We start from the raw sequence: 23,319 nt of genomic DNA on the forward strand, positions 1-23,319 counted from the left end.
CAGTAAGAGAGCAAAGTAAAAGCATCTATGCAAGTGAGTGTTGTTTGATCTGAGAAAAGGGTAATAGAGTCCTGAAGGACAGGAAAACTTGTTACTGCACCGCTTCAAAATATGATTGCCCTCCTAGTGTTAAGTATAGGCATCTATCTTAATTTTGGATGTGATTATTTAGATTGATAGAAACATGAGAACTCTTTCTGGGTCACTATGTGTACTACTTGTGTTTCCCTAATTTAGTCCCTTGTGGATTGAAAACTGTAATGTTTTTGGTCACTCTTTAAAAAAAAAAAAAAAAAAAATCTGTTTTGGCTCAAGCATGGAGTGACTAGCCTGTTGAGGCTGTAAGCCATCACACTTAATTTATTTACAGGTGAGAATGAGTCATCAAGTCTTTTCCTTGTCCTTATTTATTCATAGCTTCAAAAAGCAGTGGTCAGGGCAGTCTCTCTCCATTACAAGACTGTCAGTCTCTACTTGAGAGGCTGAGCACTGAAATAATAAATTATGTCGAAGGTCAGGACTCTGGCACATAGAGTTGGAGGAGAGAATTTCTTTCATGATGCTTGTCTACATTTCTGACTGAAGTGAATGGCATTTAGCTCCTCTTTTTCAGTGTTAACACTGAAATATGGTTATATGTGAAGCTGTAGTATCCAATTATAGCTAGAAACTAAGCAACCCTTCAATTCAATTCTACAGTTCTTTCATTCAGGTTTTTATGAGCTTAAAATAATGGCAGTCTGATACAGTTATGATTTGTATAATTTCTGTCACTTCTCATTTTTGGTGGTGTGTTGTGTTTTAGTTTTTACTACTTTTTTCCTCCTGCATGAGACAGCTGTATGAATAGTCATCCATGACATCTGGACAGACTTATTTGTTTGTTTTTATGGCTTCATTTCCTTTTAATTTCCAAAAGAGAGAGTAGATTCAACTTTTCCACTCACAATTAGCATATCAGCGAATTGTAGACTGTCTCCCCCTTTACCTTGTAGTTATTCTAGTGGATGGGGATGTAAGATTCCTTCACAAACTGTGCTATGATTGTCACTGGCAGTGGTATTTGTCCAAAAATAAGTCCCTCAGTTACTTCAGACCTTTGTTTCCAGAAGTATGTTTTTAAGAACTTTCTTACAGTAATAAAGAACAAGTATTTCATCTCACTAGAAATCTGTTTTGTGAACAAACTTTACAACTTTGCACATCAGGAAGCTGATATTTCTTCTCTTTTATTAGAAAAAGTAAAAAGGCAAAATCACTGTTTAAAACAGTTTTAACACATAGCAGCTTTCTCTTTCCTGATGCCTTTTATTCCTATCACATCGATATTAGCTGTATTCTTCAAATCTGTTTCAAATCTTACTGATGTAAATGTATCTTAAATGAAGAAATAAATTTCTCTGGGGTTTGCTTTCATGGGAAGCGTTTCTTTTACATTACAGCAGCATCACAGTTATCTGAAAATACAGTTGTGTGTTGTATTTGTTTGAGAGTTATTCCAACTATGTATAGCCCTCTCTCTCTCACAGTCTCAATCTGTTTAAGTGAAAGAAAGCAATTCAGAGCATGCAGGTTAGCTTTCTGTGCTGAACAGGTTTGTTGTTGTTTTTTTTTTTTGTTTTTTTTTTTTTTTGGAGGAGTCTCCCAATTGGCTGAATATAAGTGTTTTTAAATCAGTGGTCCATAGAGCGCTGGTAAAGCATTATAAGGTTGGTTAACAAAACAAAAATAAGTAAAATTTGTACAAGCACCCTTATTTAGGCATTAATGAAACAGAGTAGGGGAGGAAGTAAAAGTGATAAATGAACTTTCAAAGTATCTTCTTTGTTTGCAAATTAAAACAATTGTGAAAGTGTTGAGCAAGATGATCTTTGCATGTTTTTTCCTACAACATAGGTAACTCCTCAATTAAAAAAATGTTGAGAAATGCTACTGGGGGGAACAGAGACAGTTAACTTAGCCAGCTGACTTGAATAGCGAGATTGCTCCACTCTTTTTAATGCTATTTCTTTGTTCTCTGCTTTTAAGTTAACTTTCTCTTTTGACCATATTTCCAAGTACAGAGGGCAGAGATACCCAAAAACGCCTAAAGGCACTGAATGCTGCTGTCCTGAGATTATCCAGGAACATAAAGGAATTGCAGAATGAGAATCGGAGACTGAAAGAAGATCTAGATCATGTACTGAGCAGTTCTCCTCCTTCCAATAAAACAAAAAGTATGTGCTAAAACGTTGCTGAACGTGGGGCAAGGAATCAAGGGATTTAGGTACATTTGAAAGATATGTTTGAGAGCAGGACTCTACAATGGTAGGAACAAGGGAGTTATTACAAAGGTGAAGATTCAGGAGGGGCAAAGGTTGGAATGATAAGTTTCTTACAGGAGTCTCTCTGACTTCTGGATATATTGCTCCAGTCAGACCTGAGTTTCCTTTATTATTATTCCTGAGAGTTCTGAACTGGAATCACTGGAAAACTGTTTTTCTGTTGTTGAAAACTGATGAATGTGAATGATTTGTATTGATTTCTGAGCTAATTGGTGTAGAAGTCAGATATTTTAATACCAGCCTTAATTTTTCATTGCTGGATATTTAAAGTTGGGATTCAAAGGTCTTTAGATAGTCTGTCTATATGGACAGTAGTTTCAAAAAGCAAGAAACGATGTTGATTCACTGATACAGTTTCATGTTTAAAGCTTTGTTATTGTATTTAGATTATAGTGAGTGGAGCAGACAGAGGCTGGTGAGGCGTATTTCAGAACTAGAAAAAGTAAGTAATCATAATCATGTGTCCGTCTTATCTGTCTTTGAGCAGAAAATGCAGAACCAGTGGCTTGTGCTCATGGCATGTAGTCCTTCAACGTATCAGCCTTGTGCATTCCAGCTCATACATGTAAAATGACGTTTGTACCATGTGTCCTTCCTCCTTTTTTTGTTTTCTCATACTTGCTACATATAGATGCACATTTTAGAACTAACTTCTGTTTGATCTTTTCTCATTGCCTAAATAAAATAATTTAATGCTAAATTTAATTTTTGTAATCTTTTTTCTTTTGTATTTTTTGTGTAAATTTATCCTTTTAGAAAGTATGTGCCATGGAGAACACCAGAATGTCATCAGCAGATAGTGAGTCATCACAGTTACTCGCTGCATCATCTTTGCCTTCTGTAGACCTGGATCACCCAGACTCTCAGCAGGTAGACCATGTTGAGGAATGTCGTCGCCTCCAAGGGCTAGTGAAGAAACTGAAGAATGACAGGAAGGCACTTCAAAATCTCCTACTCAATAAAGAGTAAGTGCGACTCTTGTCCAAGATGTTGTTATTTCATAGTTGTAAATTATTACATTATTTCATAACATGACAGGAAATAATTAAATAAGCCCTTCACGTTTTCAGCAAGAAAATTAATTTTGAGTGTCCCTTCAGCTTTTATTTCAAAAGCTGCTTCTACTCTTATGGGTGTTGTAAAATTACAGTGCAGAAAAAAAGTCAATGCAAGCATGGAAAATGAGAATTTCTACTTGTTTCTAACGCATTTTTCAAGGATATATTTTGCTAACCACACTGAAAAGCCTTTGAAGGGTTAAATGTCACTTTATGCAGCAGTTCTTGCGAGTACTTTGCTGTCTTGTTTTTCAACATGTTTTGTTCTGATCTACCACTTTCTCTGTTTAAGCCTGTTTTCTACCATATGATGCGCTGTGACTTTTCCTCCCCAATAAGCATTTTATTTGCAATTTGTACTGCTTGGACACATTTGGTGTGTCAGTGCGTAAGGGCAGACAGGTTCATCTGATCGTGGGCAGAAATGTGCACACAACTGTATCGTTGATAAAACACTGCCTCCTGTGTCAGTCTTTGAACAAAAATGCATAGTGAGAGCATGCAAAGACACCTTTTGCTTCTGAACAATATACGCTTATATTTTGTTTAAAAGGAAAAACTGAACATTAATTAGTTCACAAATTTGAGAAAAACTGTTTTATTTAGAAGTTTAAACAAAAAATAACAACTGTGCTGAAGTATGAATGTCTTAAGTATTGCTTAGATTGCCTTAAACCTTTGTAGATTAGACATCAAGCAGTTACTGCAAGCTAAGGCTGAAGTGGAGCTGGAGCTGCAGAAGTGGCAGAATAAGATGGAAGAAAAGACCGCAGAAGAGCAGACTTTAAGGTACACATTTTGTACTAGTAGATCCTTTCAGAACCAAAAAAAAAAAATAAATCTGTTCAAGTATAATTCTTTTTTGAAGAGAGATCAAAATCCATAGGAGTTCATCTGAACTGCAGGAAGCTGGGAATTCATTTAAGCAGAACTGTTTTGGAGGAGAGGAATGGAGTAAATTTCTAGGGAAATAATTATATAGAGTGATTTTAGAGGAACTGGAAGACTAAGAAGTATAGTAAAAATAAGAATTAAATTATAATAAAAATTAATAAGTGGAAAAGGAAAGCTACCATGTTGGGCTCAGAGACATTTTTTACTTTCTAAGAAAAAAAACGTAGTATCTTTACTTTACCTTAGCCTGTGCTTCTAGACCATTGCCAGTATGTCATTCCATTTACTTTAATGTATTGTGTATAGCTGTCAATAATCCTGTGCAAGGATGGCAAAAAAAGAAGTTATTTTGTTATTGCTTTGTATGGAATGACTTTGACAAATATGAAATAGCAAATCTAGATACATTATTAATAGTATCAAGGGTACTGTTGTAACCTTGGGACTTTTTAATTTTAACGTAAGGCAACTTGAGAATTGATGTTACATGTCTGTTACTATGAGAATATATATCATGTTTTCCTGAGCAGTTTCCCACTTTGGCCTTAAAAAAAAAAAAAACCCAAAGCAAACAAATCTTATGGAGTAGATAGAGTATTTTCAAAGTGCGAACAACAGAAAATTTCTAGTTATAAATATCTTTGCTTTTTTCAATCATAGTGAGGAAATCCAGAACCTGATACCAAAAGTAGGAAAATTGGAGTCAAAATTGGAGGAAGAGGAGAGACAAATGGCAGATGATACAATGGAAAAGCTTAATAAGGTACAGACATGTGTTTGTGGGGTTTTTTTCACTTCTGTCTGACTAGTATATTGCAAATTGAGCTGATAGTCTAAAGAGCTGCTAGTTGTGTCTTGTCAGAGAGGCGTTAATTCTCAGCATTTGTTAAGTTGTTGCAATAATTACCACTGTAACTTGGGGTTTTTTTGAGCTGTTCTCCTGGGGATTGTCTGAGTCACCATCACTTTTTTCTTATTCAGTGGAATGTCGCAAGAAGCTTACACTTTTTTTTTTTTTTTAAATAAAGGTAAAAAACCAAACAGTTAAAAGGTATTTGTGATTTTGCTTATATCTTATAACATCTGAACTCAGTAGCTAATTTCAGTCCAATTTTGTAGAGGGAAGGGGGTCTTGTAGGAGTTGGCAGTTAGATAAAAAAGAGACACAGGTAAGTGTGCTTACTGGCAAAAGAGAAAACTCTTTTCAATTTTTTTTTTTTATGCTGGTCAGGTGATTAGTTAGGGCACATGTGCTCTCCAGTCAGAAGATATTCATTAGCCTTTCTGTTTGGATGGACACAGGGTACTTCTTTGTGGTAAAGTTTACAGGATATAGAGCACTAATCATCATGAAAATATTTTAATTTCTCTGCTGATGGGACACCGTATTTGAATAAAGAATTAGGAAGATGTCAATACAATAAAATAAACCTTATCCCCTTTGAAGTTTTTCTAGAGTTGAGGTATTCATAACATCTTCTTTCTGTTTTTTCCAGTATCTAATAAATATATTTGTGCATCTGTTAATCCTGAATGTTCTTAAATGCGGCTCTGTAATCAGTTGGGTTTTTTTGTGAAATGTGGCTGAACTTGATATCTTTGTAACCTTCTGTCCCTCTGCCAAATATTGTTGTAAGTGGCCAGTAGAGATGAACGGGCACTGACAGACATGTTTCCAGATGCAGTGTGGTCATGTTAATCTCATTTCACTAAAAGCTAGTTGAAAATTAGTTATTACTGAGGCTTTTGTACTTAAAAATAAATAGACCCTGAAATACAGGCAGTAAAAAATATGAATAAAAATGTCCACTGGCTTAAGAGGGTGCTGGTTTTTGATATACTGTGCAATTCTTTAGGTTCTTTTTGTGTGTTATGCGCTGATGGATGCTAGATGATGTTTGGAATACCAAATAACTTCAGTCTTTAAAACCAGCCAATAAACAGCTCCTTTTTTGCTCTGCAGACTATATATATTCTTGGCCAGTAACCATCTATTTATTGAAATGTTCCCATTATTTGTAATTATCACTAAGTTCTACCAATTTTTCATTTTAATAGTAGGCTGTCATATTTAATGTAACATGATCCGTTTGATAAACTTGAGCCTGTAACTCAGCGTTTTTAGGTTATAAATAAATCCTTTTCACAGAATCAAGAGGTGTTTTTTTCAGAGTCTATAAAAATCTCTTGTTCCTCTACTTAATTTTACACCAACAAATTTAATTAGTCTTTTAAAATTGCAGTTAACTTCTGTTTGGCAAATGAGGTATGACAATTAGTATGGGATAATTAGGGATCAAAAGGATCAGATGGTGAGAGGTGGAATATACAACCACATCTCAAAAGAAATAACTGGAACAAAATCTTGTTTTGTTCTTAGTTTATCTTTTTCACCTAATTAATTTCTTCAAGACAGAAGAGTAGAGTTATGGCAATTTACACAAGCTCTCTGTCTTGTGAGTGTCACATGATGGTCAACTCATGAGTAAGCTTAAACAGATGATTTTGGGACCACAGTTGCCAAGATGAGACATTAGAGAGCTCCCCACTTAATACTAGTCTTTCCTGGAGAAAATTTGCAAAATTAGGTATGCTGACACTTGTTCCCAGTCTGTCGATAATACACAAACCATTTCTGATCAGCAAAGTAGTGGGTTCCACAGTTGGTGCTCTTATTGCTTTAGCAATGCATGGGAAAATAGGAGTATACATAAAGGAAAACCTTTCCATTCCCATGCTCTGCTAACAGCTGAAATGGGGATAGGAATGTATTTCACTGAAACCATCCTCTAGAATGATGAGTTTGAACGTGATCAGTGTTCAGAACTAAGAGTTTTCCTCTTTAACTTCCTTCCACCCTGCAGGCAGGATGAACATTTAACAACTCTGGTGCTGATTTTTTGAGTCATTTGTAACTGGTTTCCCTCATAGAGTTCCAACTTGTATCTGTAGTGTACTAACTTAGATTCTCCTTTGCAGCCTTCACCAGTCTGCATGGCTAAAGGCAAAGAAGTTTACAGGAAGGAACAAGCAGCCAAAATAATCCAGAGACACTGGAAGATGTACCGAAACAAGGTGAGATTCTCCTATCAGAGAGTGATAGAGAGATTCTCCTATCAGAACAGTGAGGACATCCCCCTCTGAATCTTACTCTCGTTTTAGCATCTACAGTAACCTGCTGCTGGCGTCCAGGAACTTCAGCAGTGCTTCCCAGTACATTTCCTTACCACTATCTTCTCTTCCGCTGCTTTTTTTCAAGTCTTCCCTGCTGGTGCTTTTGCCTATATTTTCTATGTGTTTTAATTGTTGGGGAAAATCTGGAAAGTCTTTTTTTTTAGATAAAACTTGTATGTATGTATTTGTGGCATTAACTTAGGCATTTTTCATTTCAGAAAGCAGAAACTGCTCTGGATGAGGTGAGTGTGTTTATGACACCCAACAAAACAGTAAAACATTTAATTTGTATCAAAGTACAAAAAAAAAAAAACTTCTTTAAAAATAAAAAAGTTTTTTTGTAATATGAACTGTTGTACCAAGATCATGTTTGTTCTTCGAGCTGGCTCGTGATCTTCCTTGTGACATCCTGGTTTTGTTTGATATATCTTGTCTAAGTGTACCCCTTTTGGTCTAAAATTTTCTGTGCTTGGTACCTTCTGCAAGATGAACACTTCTGCAAATTTTGATCAAAATTTGATACCAACAGACAGGGAAGTTTTAATCTAAATTTCATTTTAATAATGCTTTCATTTTCACTATGATGAGTCTTCAGAAAGATTTGAAGTAGGAATTTGAAGCCTTTGCTAAGCAGAAATGGCTCTGAGTATTATGAAGAAATTGACAAGTTTGTCAAACATAGTCACTTCTTGATAAATCTTTTGCACAAAGGTTTTGATGAAGCTGGTTTGTTTGGTTTGTTTTCTGTTTTTTTTTTTTCCAAATAGCACAACATAGCATCTTACAGTTGTTTCTTCCTGAACATTAAAAACCCTACTTTCAGAAATTAGAACAAATTCTAACCATGTGACACAAACATACTGTTTTACATCTAGATGCTTTTCATTGGTTAGAATCCAGTAAAATCTCTGAGTAGAGACGGAAGACTTACGTTCAACATAATCACCACAATGGTCTGCCAGACGTGGCTTGGTTTCTGATTGTATCAGAGTGTCGCAGAGCCTGCTGGGTAGCCAGAATCTAATATGGGAATGGGAGAATGTTGCTCTATTTGTGAAATATAGGCTACTGTTGGCAGCTAGAATGTAACTGTATTTGATAGGATCAATCCTGAACACCTTCAAGATTGAATTTAAACCATGGAGGTGTATGTCTATGGGTTGTCACAGGCTGGGGATTCTCTGAATTGTGGCAGAGTACCTGCGCAGTAATGGGAATGCATGTGTATTCCTTAAACATAAGAAAATGTCAAGACATCAGAGAGTTTCAGTTGCACAGGGAAAAATCATTTTCCCCATGTCTTCCCTCTGGACTCTTGTTTTCATTTATAATTGCCATCTTTCAAAGAAGCTAACATCTACTTCTTTCCATGCTAGGCAGTTGTTACGCTTCAGGCAGCTTTCAGAGGACATTTAGCTCGATGGAAACTGTTACTGAATAACAGGATGCATGATGCAAAATCTCACAACAAGGTAATTGTTGGGGCAAACGGGTATCCAAGCATCCCATTATGTTTGGTTTACAGTATAAAGTACTGTACTTCTAGACTTAATTCTTTGAATCACCTGGTGATGTGGTTTTAATGCACTGGTTGGCATTAAACATTGCAGCACCACTGTAATTCCAGAAAGATACGAGCTCATTGCCTAGCCTCCCTTTCCATCTTCTTTAGTTCAGTTTTTCTTAGAAGTAAGGCTGTAACTTCTCTGCATTATGGACTGTAACTAGGTCTCTTCTTTTCTGATTCTCCCATCAGCTAATAAGGTACCCTTTAACTATTTAATTCAGACTGCTATTGAAAACTGTACTTGCTTTCAAGTGTTCACTACTGAATCATTGTAGTAGTAGATAAACTTTTGTCACTGAAGTTGAGAAATAAGAATCTAGGAAGGATCTTTGATTGGATTGAAAAGTAAATGAGTCTTGCATGTGATATGCTCAACCAAAGACTTGTAGTGTCCTCTGTCATGTCAAACTCACTCTAGATTGCTCAGTTCTGAATATGAAAAAATTCCTTACCAATTAAACTTCTTGTTTCTATAAATCATTTGCCAACTTATATTACCGTTCTTTGGACCTTTAGCAGGCTGAAGTTAATTTGTAATTCTCCATCTAGGTTGTCCATCTGGTTGCACTTTACATGCACTTTTATTTCCGTAAACTGGCCCAATGTAGTAGGGCTGAATACTTTTGCTCGATACAAGCAGAAGATATATCCATTATGAAGGTTGCCTTACCTCCTTTGACTTTAAAAGGTTTCCTTCCTGGAAAACAAATGAACTTTCCTTGCAGGTGTCTGCTCTTTCATTAATTGAACACAGATGCTTTCAAAGCTTGTATGATGATCAGATTTGCATTTCTTGCTGACTTAGTCTTATAGAACCTTAAAGACTGCAGACCAAAAGATGGGAATATTTGCTCTGCTATGACTTTCACAATCAGGAGTAACATTGTGAAAGCTTCTGTTGAGCTTCTACACAATCTGCAAAAGGTCAATTTTCTTTAATCTGATTGCTTTGTAGAGTTCCTGCACATCTTCCATGTCAAACTGCTTGAGCTTGTCTTCTGATTGCAAGGAGGAAGATGAGATTGTGACATTCATCCAGTCCGTTTTCAGGGCTCACTTAGCACGTACAGTACTGCTTGAAGAGAGGTGAGTGAGGAATAGATATTTCTGCAACACACAGTATCAAATATGTTTTTATAACAGGAGAGGTGTTATTTTTTAAATAGAATTTTAGTGTAGGTTCCTTGGCAGAGAAGAACAAGACCATTGTTCCAACAAAGGCAAGGAGAGCTTGGTCATGAGAAAATGCAAAGGCTGTGCAGCTAAAAGTAGTCTTCACATATCCTGTTGCATGTTTTCTCTTCCATAGCAAGGAGGAAAAGTAAAGTAAAATAATTACTCTTGGGGGAAAAAACAAACAACTTACAGTCGCTATCAAACTGATTGCTAGTACGCTCACTTAATGAAAGTGAATCTGAAGTCCTGACGGGTAAAAGTTAAGGGTTATGTGGAGGAAGAACAGGGAAGAGCTAGAATGCCATCTTGCATGCAGTTTAATGACTTATCTCAGGAAGAACGCAATAATTTGCTTACTGCTTAGGATTATGATGGCTGTCCTGAAAAATATCTCTGTTCTCTCCAGGGTTTACTGCTCTGAAAGTATTTCATATTGGCTGCCATGGTTACAAGGAGAGTTACATAGCTGTCACCTCACTTTAGTGTCCGAGTTCACTTCTGCAGGTGTGATAAGCTTTTGTCTCTTGGAGGCTAGCAACACAAACTTTTCAGCATACCCTCTGAAGACAGACTGCAATTACCATTCCATGCCTCATGCTATTCAGTATGTCTTTTTGCAGGCCCTTTGTGTCCAGTGCACTAAGTGAGAAAGCAGATTCTGCAGTTCATATTACAGAGAAGAAACTGGTCTCAGCACCACTCCAGAGACCACCTTCAATCTCCATGTCATCTCTTCCTGGTAATCTCATTTTCCTCTGTGTTCAAAAGTATGTGTGTTTTGAGTGGGTACACACACATTTTTATAGAGAACATCTGCACAAGCACACACGTGCAAATGCATACTTTTACACTGTATCTTTTTTAATTGATGATGTGTTGCTTTTACTGACAAGTGCAGTCCCTTTCATAAAAGAAATAAAAGCTCTGACAGTATCAGTACCACCTTCCTCACAGCGTTTTCCCTTTTTGTCACAACTGTGGTTTGGAAAGTCTCTCTATGATCTGAGTAGTAATTATTCAAGGAACATGGTGTTCCCCTGTATTGCCTCTGTACTTCCTTTTCAATTCCCCCAGCTTTGTAGCTGTGGTAGTACTTTCCACTACATTTTGGGCCTGAATCCATAGACAAGCTGAGAACACTTTCACCATCTTGATTTAGTTTCTGAAGGGGACAGACATCTGGTGAAAAGCACCATTCTAGTCAGCCATGTGTGTTCAGTCACGTTTTTTTCAGCCGTCTTCAGTTGCTGCAATAAGGGGAAAAATTAAGTCCTGGATAACCTTGCCAACTAGCACTACTATAATATAAACTGGGAAAATGTCTGTCTTTTTTTTTATGGTTCTTACGCCATTTGGTTTCCTTCTTGAATTCGTTATTGCTGTTTGTGAGAAGATAGAGTTAAAGACAAAGAGGCTTTTAAGAGGATGTTACAAGTACTGAGTAGAAAAGGCAAAACAATGATGCAGATAAGATAGCCTTAGACATGCAGCTTCAAAGGAGTTAAAAACAAATTTAAAAAGGATGATTCTATCCAGAGTGAGGTATTTTAGGCTTTTATGGAGCAGCTGGAGAAAAAAGAGCAAATTTGAGGGTGACCTGAGAAACGTTGACTTGTTTTTTCTCAATGAAAAGCTGAAAGTCCCTGCAGACTTGCTCAGAAACAGAACATGCTGTAAGCAGCTGAGGCTGTTTCTCTAAGATATGAGATGGGGAATAAGCCAGATTTGCAGGGGCTGTGAATACAGAGGCTACCCTTCAGTAAAGGAAAATACATTTAAGAAACTTTACAGTATTCCATATTCAGGAGCTTATTCTACTTTGTGAAAGAGTAGGCAGTACTTGCTTCTGAAGATGTTAGTTTTGAATGATTTTAGTTATATCTAGTGACAGTATCTAGACCAGAAAATGTTGCAGCATTATGTTTTGCCTGGGCTCTACTGCAGTAGTCATTATTGGTATGCTCAGTCTAAACCTAGAGTAAATAAGTTGTGAAATTCTACCCAAAGAGAAGGAATCACTTTTTCTAAAAAAACAACAAAAAAAAAACAAACAAAAAAAACCCAACCAAAACCAACCAACCAAACAAAAAAAAACAAAACCAAAAAATCCAGCTTTGTGCTTCTGAAAAAGTGCTTCTAAGACCCAAAGAAGGGTATAAGATGAAGCTAGTCTGGTAAATGCAATAGTATGAATACTAATAGAGCACAGTCACTGCCTAGCTATGAAGTCTTCAAAGCTAACTTTTTATTATGATGATGAAGTGATGAGTGAAGTTCTGGAAGAACTTATGCTGGAAGGGATAGAGAGGAGACTATAAGCATTCACACTTTCTTCTTTGCAGTCCTTTTCTGATCAATATTGAAAAGCAGGGATTGGGAGCAGAGCAGGTTATATATGCTGCTGATCTTACAAATACGGGAGACATTTTCAAAATCTAGGACGAGGATAGAATGTATCTAGGTAGCTTGTGAAGAGACCTACTGGATGTGCTTCTGTAACTGCACAACTGCCCAGAAGACTGTCTTGCACTAAGTAGCAGAAATATGAGCTCTTGCTGCATTGGAGGGTTTAACCAAACTCTCCCAAAAGACAAACAGGGAAAAACGTACTAAAGGCAGCAGAACGTTCTGGTGTAAATGCCACCTCTATGAAGAAATGTGACTCCTCCGCAATCTATTTGGTTGTAGCAGTATTTTTGCCATCTGACTCCATGTGGCTTAAACAGGTTGAAGTTAACTAAAAGTCCAACATCTGTCATTCCTCACTCATGGCTGATGTAAAAATCCACTAGCAAAATTGCTTTTTCATGTAATGTATTTCACTGGTTATCCTGCAGCTTGGAAAGTACATGAGACATGGAGCTTGTTTAACAGCTGAGTGATTTAAAGCAATCAAATTCCTTTAGCTTGAAATCATGCAACTGTTAAACAAGCTCATTTCATTTTTCCCAAGTCCAAACTTGCATTTTGTGACCTCTGGGTCTTGCAATGATCTTAAACTTTCAATGAAAGTATATATTGCAGTAAGTAATTTAACTTACCTAGCCCTTAAGCCCTATATTGAGAGGAACAGGAAAGATGAAAATGTCTTTTAAAGAGCCATATATATGATAGAATAAATTTATATCATTCTGGTCTAGCATTGCAGACTTTTAATTGTTTGCATCAGGTTAGATGTCTCTGTTTTCTTAAAAATAAAAAAAAAAAGCAGTGCTACATGTGGACAGTACTTTGAGATTTGTAAAGCCATTTTTGCTGCTTCCCATGAAATGGAACAGATAATAACAATTCATTCTGTGAAACTTAGCATTTTGTTTGTTTCTGTCAGGGAGGAGGCAGGAAGGAAGAACATGTTCTGTGCCTGCACAGCAATCTTGAATAAGGGCAGTATTTCTTTCTGTATATCACTAGCCACTCTGGATAAACCTACTAACTTATTTTGAAGCTTTTAAAAAACCATAAAGAATTACATAGGACCCTTAATTCTAATCAGTGCTTACCCCTTCACAAGAACAAAGATACAGTTTACAGTCCAAAATATATTAAACTGAAGATGCAGACAAGAAAATCTCAGACATCAAAACCAGTAATTCCAACTTTCTCTATCTGACTGAAGTTCTCATTATGATCTTTTTGCTTACCTTAAGCTTGCTTGAGTCAATTTTTCCTTTTCTGACTATCTAATAAATATTTATTTTTATGACCTGAGATGGCTTCAGTATCAAATTGCTTTACTTTGTGATGTGTAACCACTTGCAAAGATTTAAAGACAACAAGACAAATCACGCATGGTCAGTATGTCGACTTAGCGCTTGCCATGCATGCCGTTCCATTAAAAAGGAACGGGAATAGTTATATGCAGAAAAAGATGAGAGTTGTTAATAACTGTAGGTAATTCTAGAAACTTAATGGCTCAGAGAATATTACACTTCCCACAAGGGCTTGTTTTTTGTCAATGTTGTTTATTGATGACCTTGTTTCCTTTGTAATTATTTCAGCCAAGTCCTCTGAGAAGCAGTCGCAGCCTACTCCCTCTCTGTCTGTGGATGAAGCTCACTCAGACGATTCAGATGATATTGTCGTTGTCCCTCTGTCGGTGCAGATGAAGAAAAACTACACTCAATTTTAAGTTTTGGTAACAGGCTCTGGTGATCTTGATTTATTCGATTCAAAACCAAAACTATTTCTACCAAGATAAAGCATACCAAAGCTGAAACAAGGAGGAATATCAGCCCCTTTTTAATGACAGTTGTCACTATTTCAGCTATAAATAAATAAATGTTTGATATGTCATCTCTGCAGACTTTATGGCTCAAAGACAGTGACTGTTAACCTTACCCTCTTGGTAAACAGAAAGAGTTTGGATTTAAAAACTGAAACAAAACACTTTAATGTTTTGTCTCACAATGAGGCTTATAAATTCAATTGCCAAATTTAAATGAAAGCAATAAAGCCTTAAGCTATTTCATGTCAAACAAAATTGTTTCAGGTTAACTAAATTACTTCATTTAATCAGAAAGTGGTTAATGACATAGCTCCAGTTTTCAGTCTGTGTACGTGAAGACAGTTTGTGTTTGTTTCCAAATCCTCTCTATTTAAAAATCTGTGTCACATTTTAATATCTTTTTTATTATTTTTATACTGAACATTTACAGTCTGTGCAGACCTTGTAAAGGCTTTTAGAAAGCCATTTCTTTGTCATAGGGCTATTCTAGGCCTAGTGTATCAGCAGAGTTTTCTTATTTATTGCTTTTTCCAAATGTGCTTGCTATGATATGTATAGTACCATTTTGTATTTGAAATTTCTGATCACATAATCAATTTTTTTGTATTTGTCAGAGAAGGTGTGTAATAGCAGGAGTGTTCTGCTAAGGATGCCCTTGTGACTGCATTTTCTGCTTATGTATCACAAAGATGAGTGGAGTATGCAGGGTCATCTCTAATATGTGAAAACATTTGAGGTAGGAGATATGTTGCTTTATGTCTTGTTTTAGCTTATGTCACTTCACTGTCTGAAACATTCACCTAACTAGATTGCTTATACACTGAGCACAAAGGGGTTTAAGTCTAATGTTGCTTTGCTGTTATTGATCTTTCTTCTCAGTACTACCTTTGCATGTGCACACATTATATGTCTATATATAAACCATGAGTGCACAGTAAGTCAGTCCAGTCACGAGCTGGGAGAGAGATTATATACAGCCATCTTCTGTCATCAGGTGAAGCTACAAGGCCGACTGCTGGAAAGCATGGGCAGTACCCACTCTGTTCTGAGGGGTATGGATTAGGATTAGCATAATAGCAAAACCTAACCCATGCAGTTTGGTTTAGGAACAGAAGTGGTCGGTTGGGTTATAATAGAAATTAAGACTGCATCCGGAAATAACATTTTGACAATATCATTGTCCCTGGAAGGAGCAAAGACACAATAGGCTGTGGAGAATATGATCAGAGGGGTCTTCCCAGATCTTTTATGTGGACTTGATTGGCAGGAGGACCTTTTAGTGTATAGGCATTACAATGTATATGTGGGGTTTTTTTAAGGTGAACTAGATGAATTATATGATATTTAATGGAAGGAGAAATTAATTTTACAAGCACACAGTGAAGTTTTTGTGGAGATCCAAATGGTTTCTTTGTTATCAAGGAGTAATAAAGCCTCCTGTAAACAGAAAGCACACTTTTAAATATAAGATTTTTATCACCCTTTCCCTCTTCTTTTTTAAATTAAAAATCAGTCACCACTGTTTAGCAGAATACTAATAAGTCAGAGCTGTCTTGGTTCTTTGATTTCAATGAAGCACTATCTGAGGCTTATCATAGTTCATGCCAGTACTTGCAGCCAAAGAGGAAACTGGATGGCTGCAGCACAATGCAGCTGATTTCATTTAATCCCATCAGTGGAAATGCTGCCTGTGCTATTTCCAAAGGCAGTTTTGGGAGCTCTCCATACCCAAAGCAGTCTGAAGAATGTCATTTACACTCCCGATGGGTAAATTTTTCCTGCTGGTACTTTGGTCACGTGACTGTCATCTGCAGAAAGGATTAAAAACTTATATAAAATAAAGGAATAAAAGGGATAGAATCCTATTGGCAGAAGCTGAGATATGTTTCCCTCTTTTTCTGTGAGTCATGTTATGAAAAAAAGAGTCACTTTGGTAAATAGAAGCAGAGTTATGTATAATGTTTCAGGTCTGTAACTGTGACTCTGTCATGGATACCTCCAGAGAGAGTAACTAGAGCTGAGGACTCTTGACACATTAAGGGGAGAGTATGCAGTGTGTCAGGACCAAGGCTGATACAAAATACCTACCTAGCTATTATCCTATAGGGAAATACTTGGACAGCAAATACAATGAAGATGACATTCTTTTACTTTACTGTGCTGTAATAGCCATTGGGAAAGTATTAGGAAATAGATACAGAGCAGAAAGACTTGCGTTTTAACTGAGCATATGACTAGCAGTAGTGCTGTCAATAGAAAGTTCTGGGGTAAAAGGGAGATAGTATCCTGGTATGACCCAAAGGCGCAGACAGAAACCAGGGGTGAAAAGGAGCAAACGTTTTTGGACATGAATGAAAATGTGCCTAGAGCTTCCTAAATTTGAGTCCATGTCCTAGCTATCAAAAATCTGATACTTAGAATCATAGAATGGTTAGGGCTGGAAGGGACCTTCAGAGGTCATCTAGTCCAACCCCCCTGCAAGGAGCAGGGACATCCCGGACTACATCAGGTTGCTCAAAGCCTCATCCAGCCTGGCCTTGAATGTTTCCAGGGATTGGGGCATCCACCACCTCTCTGAGCAACCTGTTCCAGTGTTCTACCACCCTCAGTGTGAAAAAATTTTTAGTTAACTTGAGCCAGGCTTCAAACTCATATCTTAGTTTGGAAGATAAATGTACATTCACTGCACATCAAAAGTTGGGTGTGGTACAGTAAAAAGAGAAACCTCCACAGTATTAAGAGCCTTTAATATTGTTTTGTTATATACTGTAATGGAATGTGTTGAGAGGAGTAGCAATTTATGCTAGGTTTCATTCTGGGGTTATCTGAATGACAGCACCTGTAAATCTGGGAAGAAGTGCGGAACAATGAAGGAAGAAAAAGCTAATTTTGGAATAAATGGTGTTTTTCCTTAACACGGTGCTGAGTACAGTAAAAATCAGTGTGGCCCAAAACATATATTCAGTTTCTGAAAGAGACATCTTCTGTAGAAAGCACTGATAACCTTGTGGGGGCGTCAAGGTCTTGAATGAAAATTAAACTCCAGTGTAACCTACATAATCTAACAGCATGCTTTCTGTTCTACTGATAGGGAATAATGTTGCCTACTTAAAACCTTTTGCAGTTTACAGTAGTGTTTAGTTAGAGATCGTCTGTGAATACAGAGATCTGACTTTCATGGGATGTTCTCTCTCTTGATCTTTTTTTGCCCTTAAGTGCCTATGCCTGTAAATCTTTACTGTGGCATCATCAAGACCTGAAAACTGTAAGGATTTTGCATAGCTATAAAAATAATCCCTGCACAGGCAACTTTTAATGTAGTTGAAATGGAAAAGGATTAATCTTGGCATATGAGAGCGCCATTAATTTTTATGATCTTTTTAATATTTAGAACTGTGCAACTGTTTTATGTAATTTATTTGGGTATCTTTTAAAAGCTAAAACAATTGCAATGTATTTTCTCCTAATTGTTGAACTTTCAAATAAAATTGAAGTTTGTAAATTCATTGTGCACGCATTTATGCTGCAGTTGCTGTATTTGCTTTGCTACTCTGGCCTCTGCTGCATGCTCCTACTGGTTTCACTTTGCGCCTAGGCTGATCTCTTACTTCTGACTGTTTTGCTGAGCCAATAGTAACAAGATAGCTCTTAAACATGCAGGGTGTGAAATTTCTTCTTTAGTACACATTCAAGATAGTCCCATCAGGCATGAACGGTGTTCTGTCAGTTCCACTAGGCTTTGGTCAAGAAGTGATGGGCTTTTGCTTTCAGTCTTGCCTTCTGGTGTTTTACTCCGAAAATAAATCCTGTCAAGTAGTTCTATAACTGAAAGCCATGGCATTGCCTCAAACATACCGAGTTTTGTGCAGAGTACGGCAAGTTTCATTTATGTCTTCTCATCTATTGTTGTGCTTCTTGCTTGAAACAGTCGTGCAGACCAGTTACCAGAAACCTGTTGTAGGAGGGATGCAGAATGGATAACTGGTGTTCAGACTCACTAGGGGCTCAGAGCTCTCCCTGCGCTAGTGTTTGGTAGTGCTGTAGATGTGCACAGGATGGGGTGAAACTGATCTACTGTCAGCTGAGGGGCAAATAGGAGTCTACAGGGTTCCAAAGATTGTCCAGTGTATTTACGCTGTATCCCCTTACCTCAGTCATTACTGCTGTTTGTGAAGCTCTGGTGGAAGGAAATGGGCTGCATGCATTTCTTTCCAGGTCCACTGAAAAAGCCTTCAGGGACTCCCAGGAAAACAAGCCTTATGTTGCTTTATAAAGATAGAGGACCCCGCTAAGCGCTGTGAAGTCATGGGAATCCTGTAGTCATCTTCCTGTCAAGCAGAGTCCTTGCTGTAGGATTAAAACAGCTATAAGAGGATGATACTGAAACAATCTGTGTTTGATTAATGTATTATCCAAATTTCACTTTTTTTGTTCTTTCCTCTCACTCCACTGACATATGCTCTGGATTTCTTAGCAGAAACTTCAGTTTTAAATCCTAAATGCTGGAGGTAAGCCATGTGGCATGAATGGAAAAGTTTTGATATGATTTCTTGGAGCAGACTAGTCTTGAATTCAGTTGAAAGCAATTAAATGTTGACACTAGTTGTATTAAACCATACTTGGACTTCATCTGAAGTCAGAATGCCCTTGACCCTTGCAAGCTTTGCAGCATCTGTTTATGGTAGGTTTATCAGCTAACTGATTTTTTTTTCCCCCACATGAACTTTTAAGGGGGAGAAAAGTTGCAGTCATGAAGACTTGTAAACAGCAAAATATCCACGTTAGAGTCTAGGTTATTAAGGGAGGATTTTCAGGTGTTGTTGGTGGTCTGGTGCTGCGTCTGGTGCTCTGACGTTTCCTTCTAACATTTGCTGATGTGGTTCTTTGCCTAGTAGAGACAGCACTGGCATCAGTTTCTGAATGTTTGCCCTATTTTCAGATGTGTGTAAAGCACGTTCGCTCTTGCTTATACGTAGCCTTTAGCACTCATTCTGTCCTTGCTGGGCTCAAAGGAATAGCCTTGAACAGCGAGTGCTGCTATGTTATTAACTATACTCCATTGTAGTCTACTGATTAAGTTGTACGCTGCTCCTCTTGCCCCTTCTGCTGTCCAGCTGGCCTAATTACCTTTTTCAAATCTGAGACAGTATGTATTCATACATCTCTTCTGGTCTCGAGGAAAGCATTCATGTTGTTCCCCTCACCAGAGCTGTGTATAAACAAAACTTCCCCTCTCGAGAGTTTGTTCAGACTGTTAACAGCTCCCCTTCTATTTGGCAGGGTTTTTGCCAGCATGCCTCAAAGACACCTTGCATTGGTTAAAGCCCCTTGGTAGTGCAAACAGATGTGTCATAAAATCTTGATGATCAAAATGGTCTGGGAAGAACCAGGAGGGACACTATGGCTGTTGTAAAGGGCTGTCTTGCCTCCCCTGCTATCAGCCAGATAATGTCACACCTCGATCTCGTTCCTCTGACCCTCCTCAGTCCATCAGCTCTGCAGAGATGTGGCTCTGCTTCAGTAGTGTAATGGAGCTTTAAAGTCTTTCCTGTAACATGAATTTAGACTTGAAATACTGTAAAATCTGTCATTTGATTTCAGTCCTGCTGTAAAAAAAAAAAGGCTATGTTTAAATGGCCTTTAGTTATATGCATAAAAAATTAGAATAGCTTTTAGTAAACAGGAGATTGACCATGAATGCCTGTAGTACAAGTTGTAACGTTCTGTGCAATGTTACTTAGCATTGTCATTATCTAGCAATAATCCTTACTTGTGATTTACACAAATTGTGGCAGAACCTTCTATTTATCTAACCTGGACATTTTTCCTGAGCAGGCTCTCTATAATTTACACACAGAATTGGCAGTTTTCTTCCTCCTCTCAGCAGATATTTAATCGCCACGTATTGCATTTCTATGCTAGTAAACCTTCATTATTATACAAAATGTACTAGAATGTTACAAAGAAATATCTTAAATAATTAAACAGAAATTGAGTGACAAAACAAACGAACAAAGTGCAATTTAAGCTCTGTTATTCTTTCCTTTTTGTATTCACTTATTTGCTAATTTGGTGAACTTACTGAACTGCACTGAGTCTCGCTGTGATTAGAGAGAATTTGCCGAGTTCCTTTGTAATTGTTTCTTTGCAATTAACTAAATAATAGAATGTTCCGTGTGTTGCTCTCTGGGGAAAGGAAAGGAGCAGGCAGGTGCTTTTGCAATAGGATTTCCACGTCTTCCACCCATTTCCCTGGAACTCGCCAAGTCTAAAAAGACCGGTAGAACACAAGGGAGAGAAAGCATTGCCTTAGGACTGGAAATGACAGAATTAAGATTTTCTTATGATTTCTTTGAGTTTGCTTAAAGCTTTTTATGCTGGCCCTGGTTGTGGCTATTCTTTGTTTAAACCCAAAAGTCCCTAGGAGGACTTCAGAGGAAAGCAATGAAGATCCTGCCTGCAGCCGCTTCTGCTCTGCGGAAATCCTTCAAGCTGGGAGGAGAAGTCAAGTGGGAAGAGGCCCAGCAATGTGGCTTTGCTGGGAAGAGCAGAGGCTGGGGACTGAGCTGTCACGGAGTGGGCAGCAAAATCTGAGGGAGGCCAGAGAGCAGCCCTGGCTTTGTTATTTCCTTTGACTTTCAGCAGAAAAATACAGAGTAACCCCTCTGAGGAGAGGAAGCATAGTCTTAATAGAGGCACAGCCTAGCTCCGTGGGAAGGAGGCACGGCTTGATGTAAGGGCAGAGTTTATGGAGTGGCAGAGGTGAGTGAGGTGAGCGGGGCGAGGTGTTGCCCAATAGTGGCAGCTGAGTGCTGAGACACGATTGTCTTGCTGACCTCCCTCTGACTGCCCCTGATTTAGTCCCTCGTCTCAAGAGGGCAACTCATCCATCTGCTGGCACTTGGAGTTCACACTTGCCTTTTTTAAAAAAAAAATCTGTATTGTTGGCTAAAACCTTTCATAACACATATTAGGTCTGACAGCCAGGGGAAGACTTCTCGCTTTACAGTATATTAAAAGCTGAATTATTTCACTTCATAGAGAATAAAAAAAGCCAGGCAGGGGTATGGGATTGCTGCTCTAAAAGGTGCTCTCACTGTAAATACCACATCAGCAGTAGAGATGTCTGGAGTCAGAGAAAGCTTGTGAAGAATAAAAAATGGTACATTTCCAAGAGTGATTTTGTAGATGACCTGATGGTCTCAAGAGGATAGGGGACAGCACTGGCTCGATATTTTGGCAATTTAAACTAGGCTTTTTTTTTAATCTTCATTGTCTTTCATTTGAAACATCTCTAATTTGTTTATTTTGTCCAGTAAGTCTTTAGCAAAGCCACTGTCAAAGCAAGTTAGCAATTGCTAATACGGCTCTTAGGGTTACTTTTTAGCAGGATTACCAGCTAACCAGCTGACATTTGCAGTTTGCTTTGGTTGACTGTAGAACTGCTTTCCATGCAAGGGTGATCTACTGTTGGTTTTTATTCCTGGAATGTCACAGCAGTAGCTTGTCTGTTCGTTTTGCATTGGCAAAACAGAGAATACCTATTTGTGTGGTGAGAGAAAAAAAAATTGTTATAATTTAAACATGAAAGCCTTGATAACTTTCTTTTTGTCATGTAATCAAGAATTACCTGAATAGAGTCAAATGAGAAATGCTAGACATCTAAGAAATGCAAACACTGCTTCCTGACGTTGTACAACGGGCTGAAGTTCCCTGTCATGGAAGGTACGGCTAGGGCTAGATCCTGCGGTTTGTCTTTTATTCCTACTTTGCCGAATTAATTTTGCTCTTCATTTTCATATTTTCCTATATCATTATAAATAATTGTGGGGAAGAAATTAAAACTGTTGATGCCTCTGTTTCTCTCTAATCCCAAATCCTCATTCTACTATAATGTAATCCAGTTGTCTCCGCAGCAAATGGCTGTGAGAGAGGCACGCACACCAGCGCTGCCGAGCCTGCTCCCGTTCCCACTTACTCCCTGTCCCCTGTATGGCGCCTCTAACTGCTGTGCTGATACTCTGGTGCTTACACCCCCATTTAATAGTATCCAGCTTTTCCTGTCATTTTTTCCAAAATGTTTTATTTGGTTTGATTTACATCAATGCTGTCAAACCAGATCTCAGCATGGAGTGCTTGCTGCATCTGCTACTACTCCATGTCCATCATTTTGCTGACAAAGGTACTTGGACTTGCAGCCTGGCGGGGTTTTTCTATCTATCCAGAGGCCTGTGGCAGCAGTAACATCTGCAGGGCAGATTCCAGCCTGGAGTGTTTTAGTGCCAAATTGCATAAGCTCTGTGGCATAAGTGGCTTACGCAGGGATTTCTTGCCTGCAGCGAGGTCTCTCAACTCGCCTTTGGGTTGTTTGAACTGGAGGTGAAATATGTTAGATCATTGGGGTTTAATATAATTTCTTCCTCATCCTTGCTGGAACAGTGGGGGGAAAAAAAAAATGAGAGAGAAGAAAAATAACTTGGCTGTTGTTCTGCTATCCTGTAGAAAAATACGAACCTTTCTTGGAGAAGGCTGGAGGGAGGTGAGGTCTTATATCTTGTACCCTTGTGTATCTTGTACTAGTTCACACATGGCGTGGCTGTGAACTCTGACGTGTGTCTTAATGCTATTTGTGAATGATAAGATTTCTTTTTAGCTATGTTGATAATACTCATATGAAAATCCTGTCCTAGTTAGAAGCTGTTAAAGCTGATGTTGTAGTTCGGAACATCAGCAGAAATATGTTTATTTGGTCCTAATGTGTTAAATAGCCCATTTAAACATTTTTACTCTCCTTATTTTTAAAATGCATCGGTGAGGAAAGCATAAAGTATAAAGTCCTAGCTGCATTTGGAGAAAGTAATAAAATCATACTTGCAAAAGAGATGTATCTGTAATCTGTAC

At 37.9% G+C, this 23,319-nt stretch overlaps 1 protein-coding gene across 6 annotated transcripts in view; it reads left to right on the forward strand.

Moving 5' to 3' along the window:
- IQCE (IQ motif containing E) overlaps window positions 1-23,319 on the forward strand; it is a 33,344-nt gene that overhangs the window by 8,653 nt on the left and 1,372 nt on the right. For 2 of the 6 annotated variants that reach the window (XR_015260172.1, XR_015260170.1), the window contains exons 12-23: window positions 2,059-2,216; window positions 2,711-2,766; window positions 3,081-3,289; window positions 4,067-4,171; window positions 4,937-5,039; window positions 7,256-7,351; window positions 7,669-7,692; window positions 8,827-8,922; window positions 9,973-10,103; window positions 10,814-10,932; window positions 14,192-17,238; window positions 17,296-17,924. Coding sequence is in view for 2 of the 6 variants with exons in the window: in XM_086759347.1 (XP_086615473.1) it covers window positions 2,059-2,216; window positions 2,711-2,766; window positions 3,081-3,289; window positions 4,067-4,171; window positions 4,937-5,039; window positions 7,256-7,351; window positions 7,669-7,692; window positions 8,827-8,922; window positions 9,973-10,103; window positions 10,814-10,932; window positions 14,192-14,322 (1,228 nt within the window). In the remaining 4 variants the exon portion in view is untranslated. Of the gene's footprint in view, window positions 1-2,058; window positions 2,217-2,710; window positions 2,767-3,080; window positions 3,290-4,066; window positions 4,172-4,936; window positions 5,040-7,255; window positions 7,352-7,668; window positions 7,693-8,826; window positions 8,923-9,972; window positions 10,104-10,813; window positions 10,933-14,191; window positions 17,239-17,295; window positions 17,925-23,319 lie in introns of those variants that run through there. The other 4 variants (XR_015260171.1, XM_086759347.1, XR_015260173.1 and 1 more) reach the window with 4 other exon arrangements.

Source organism: Chlamydotis macqueenii, chromosome 15, assembly GCF_036417535.1.
Source record: "Chlamydotis macqueenii isolate bChlMac1 chromosome 15, bChlMac1.mat, whole genome shotgun sequence".
NCBI lineage: Eukaryota > Metazoa > Chordata > Aves > Otidiformes > Otididae > Chlamydotis > Chlamydotis macqueenii.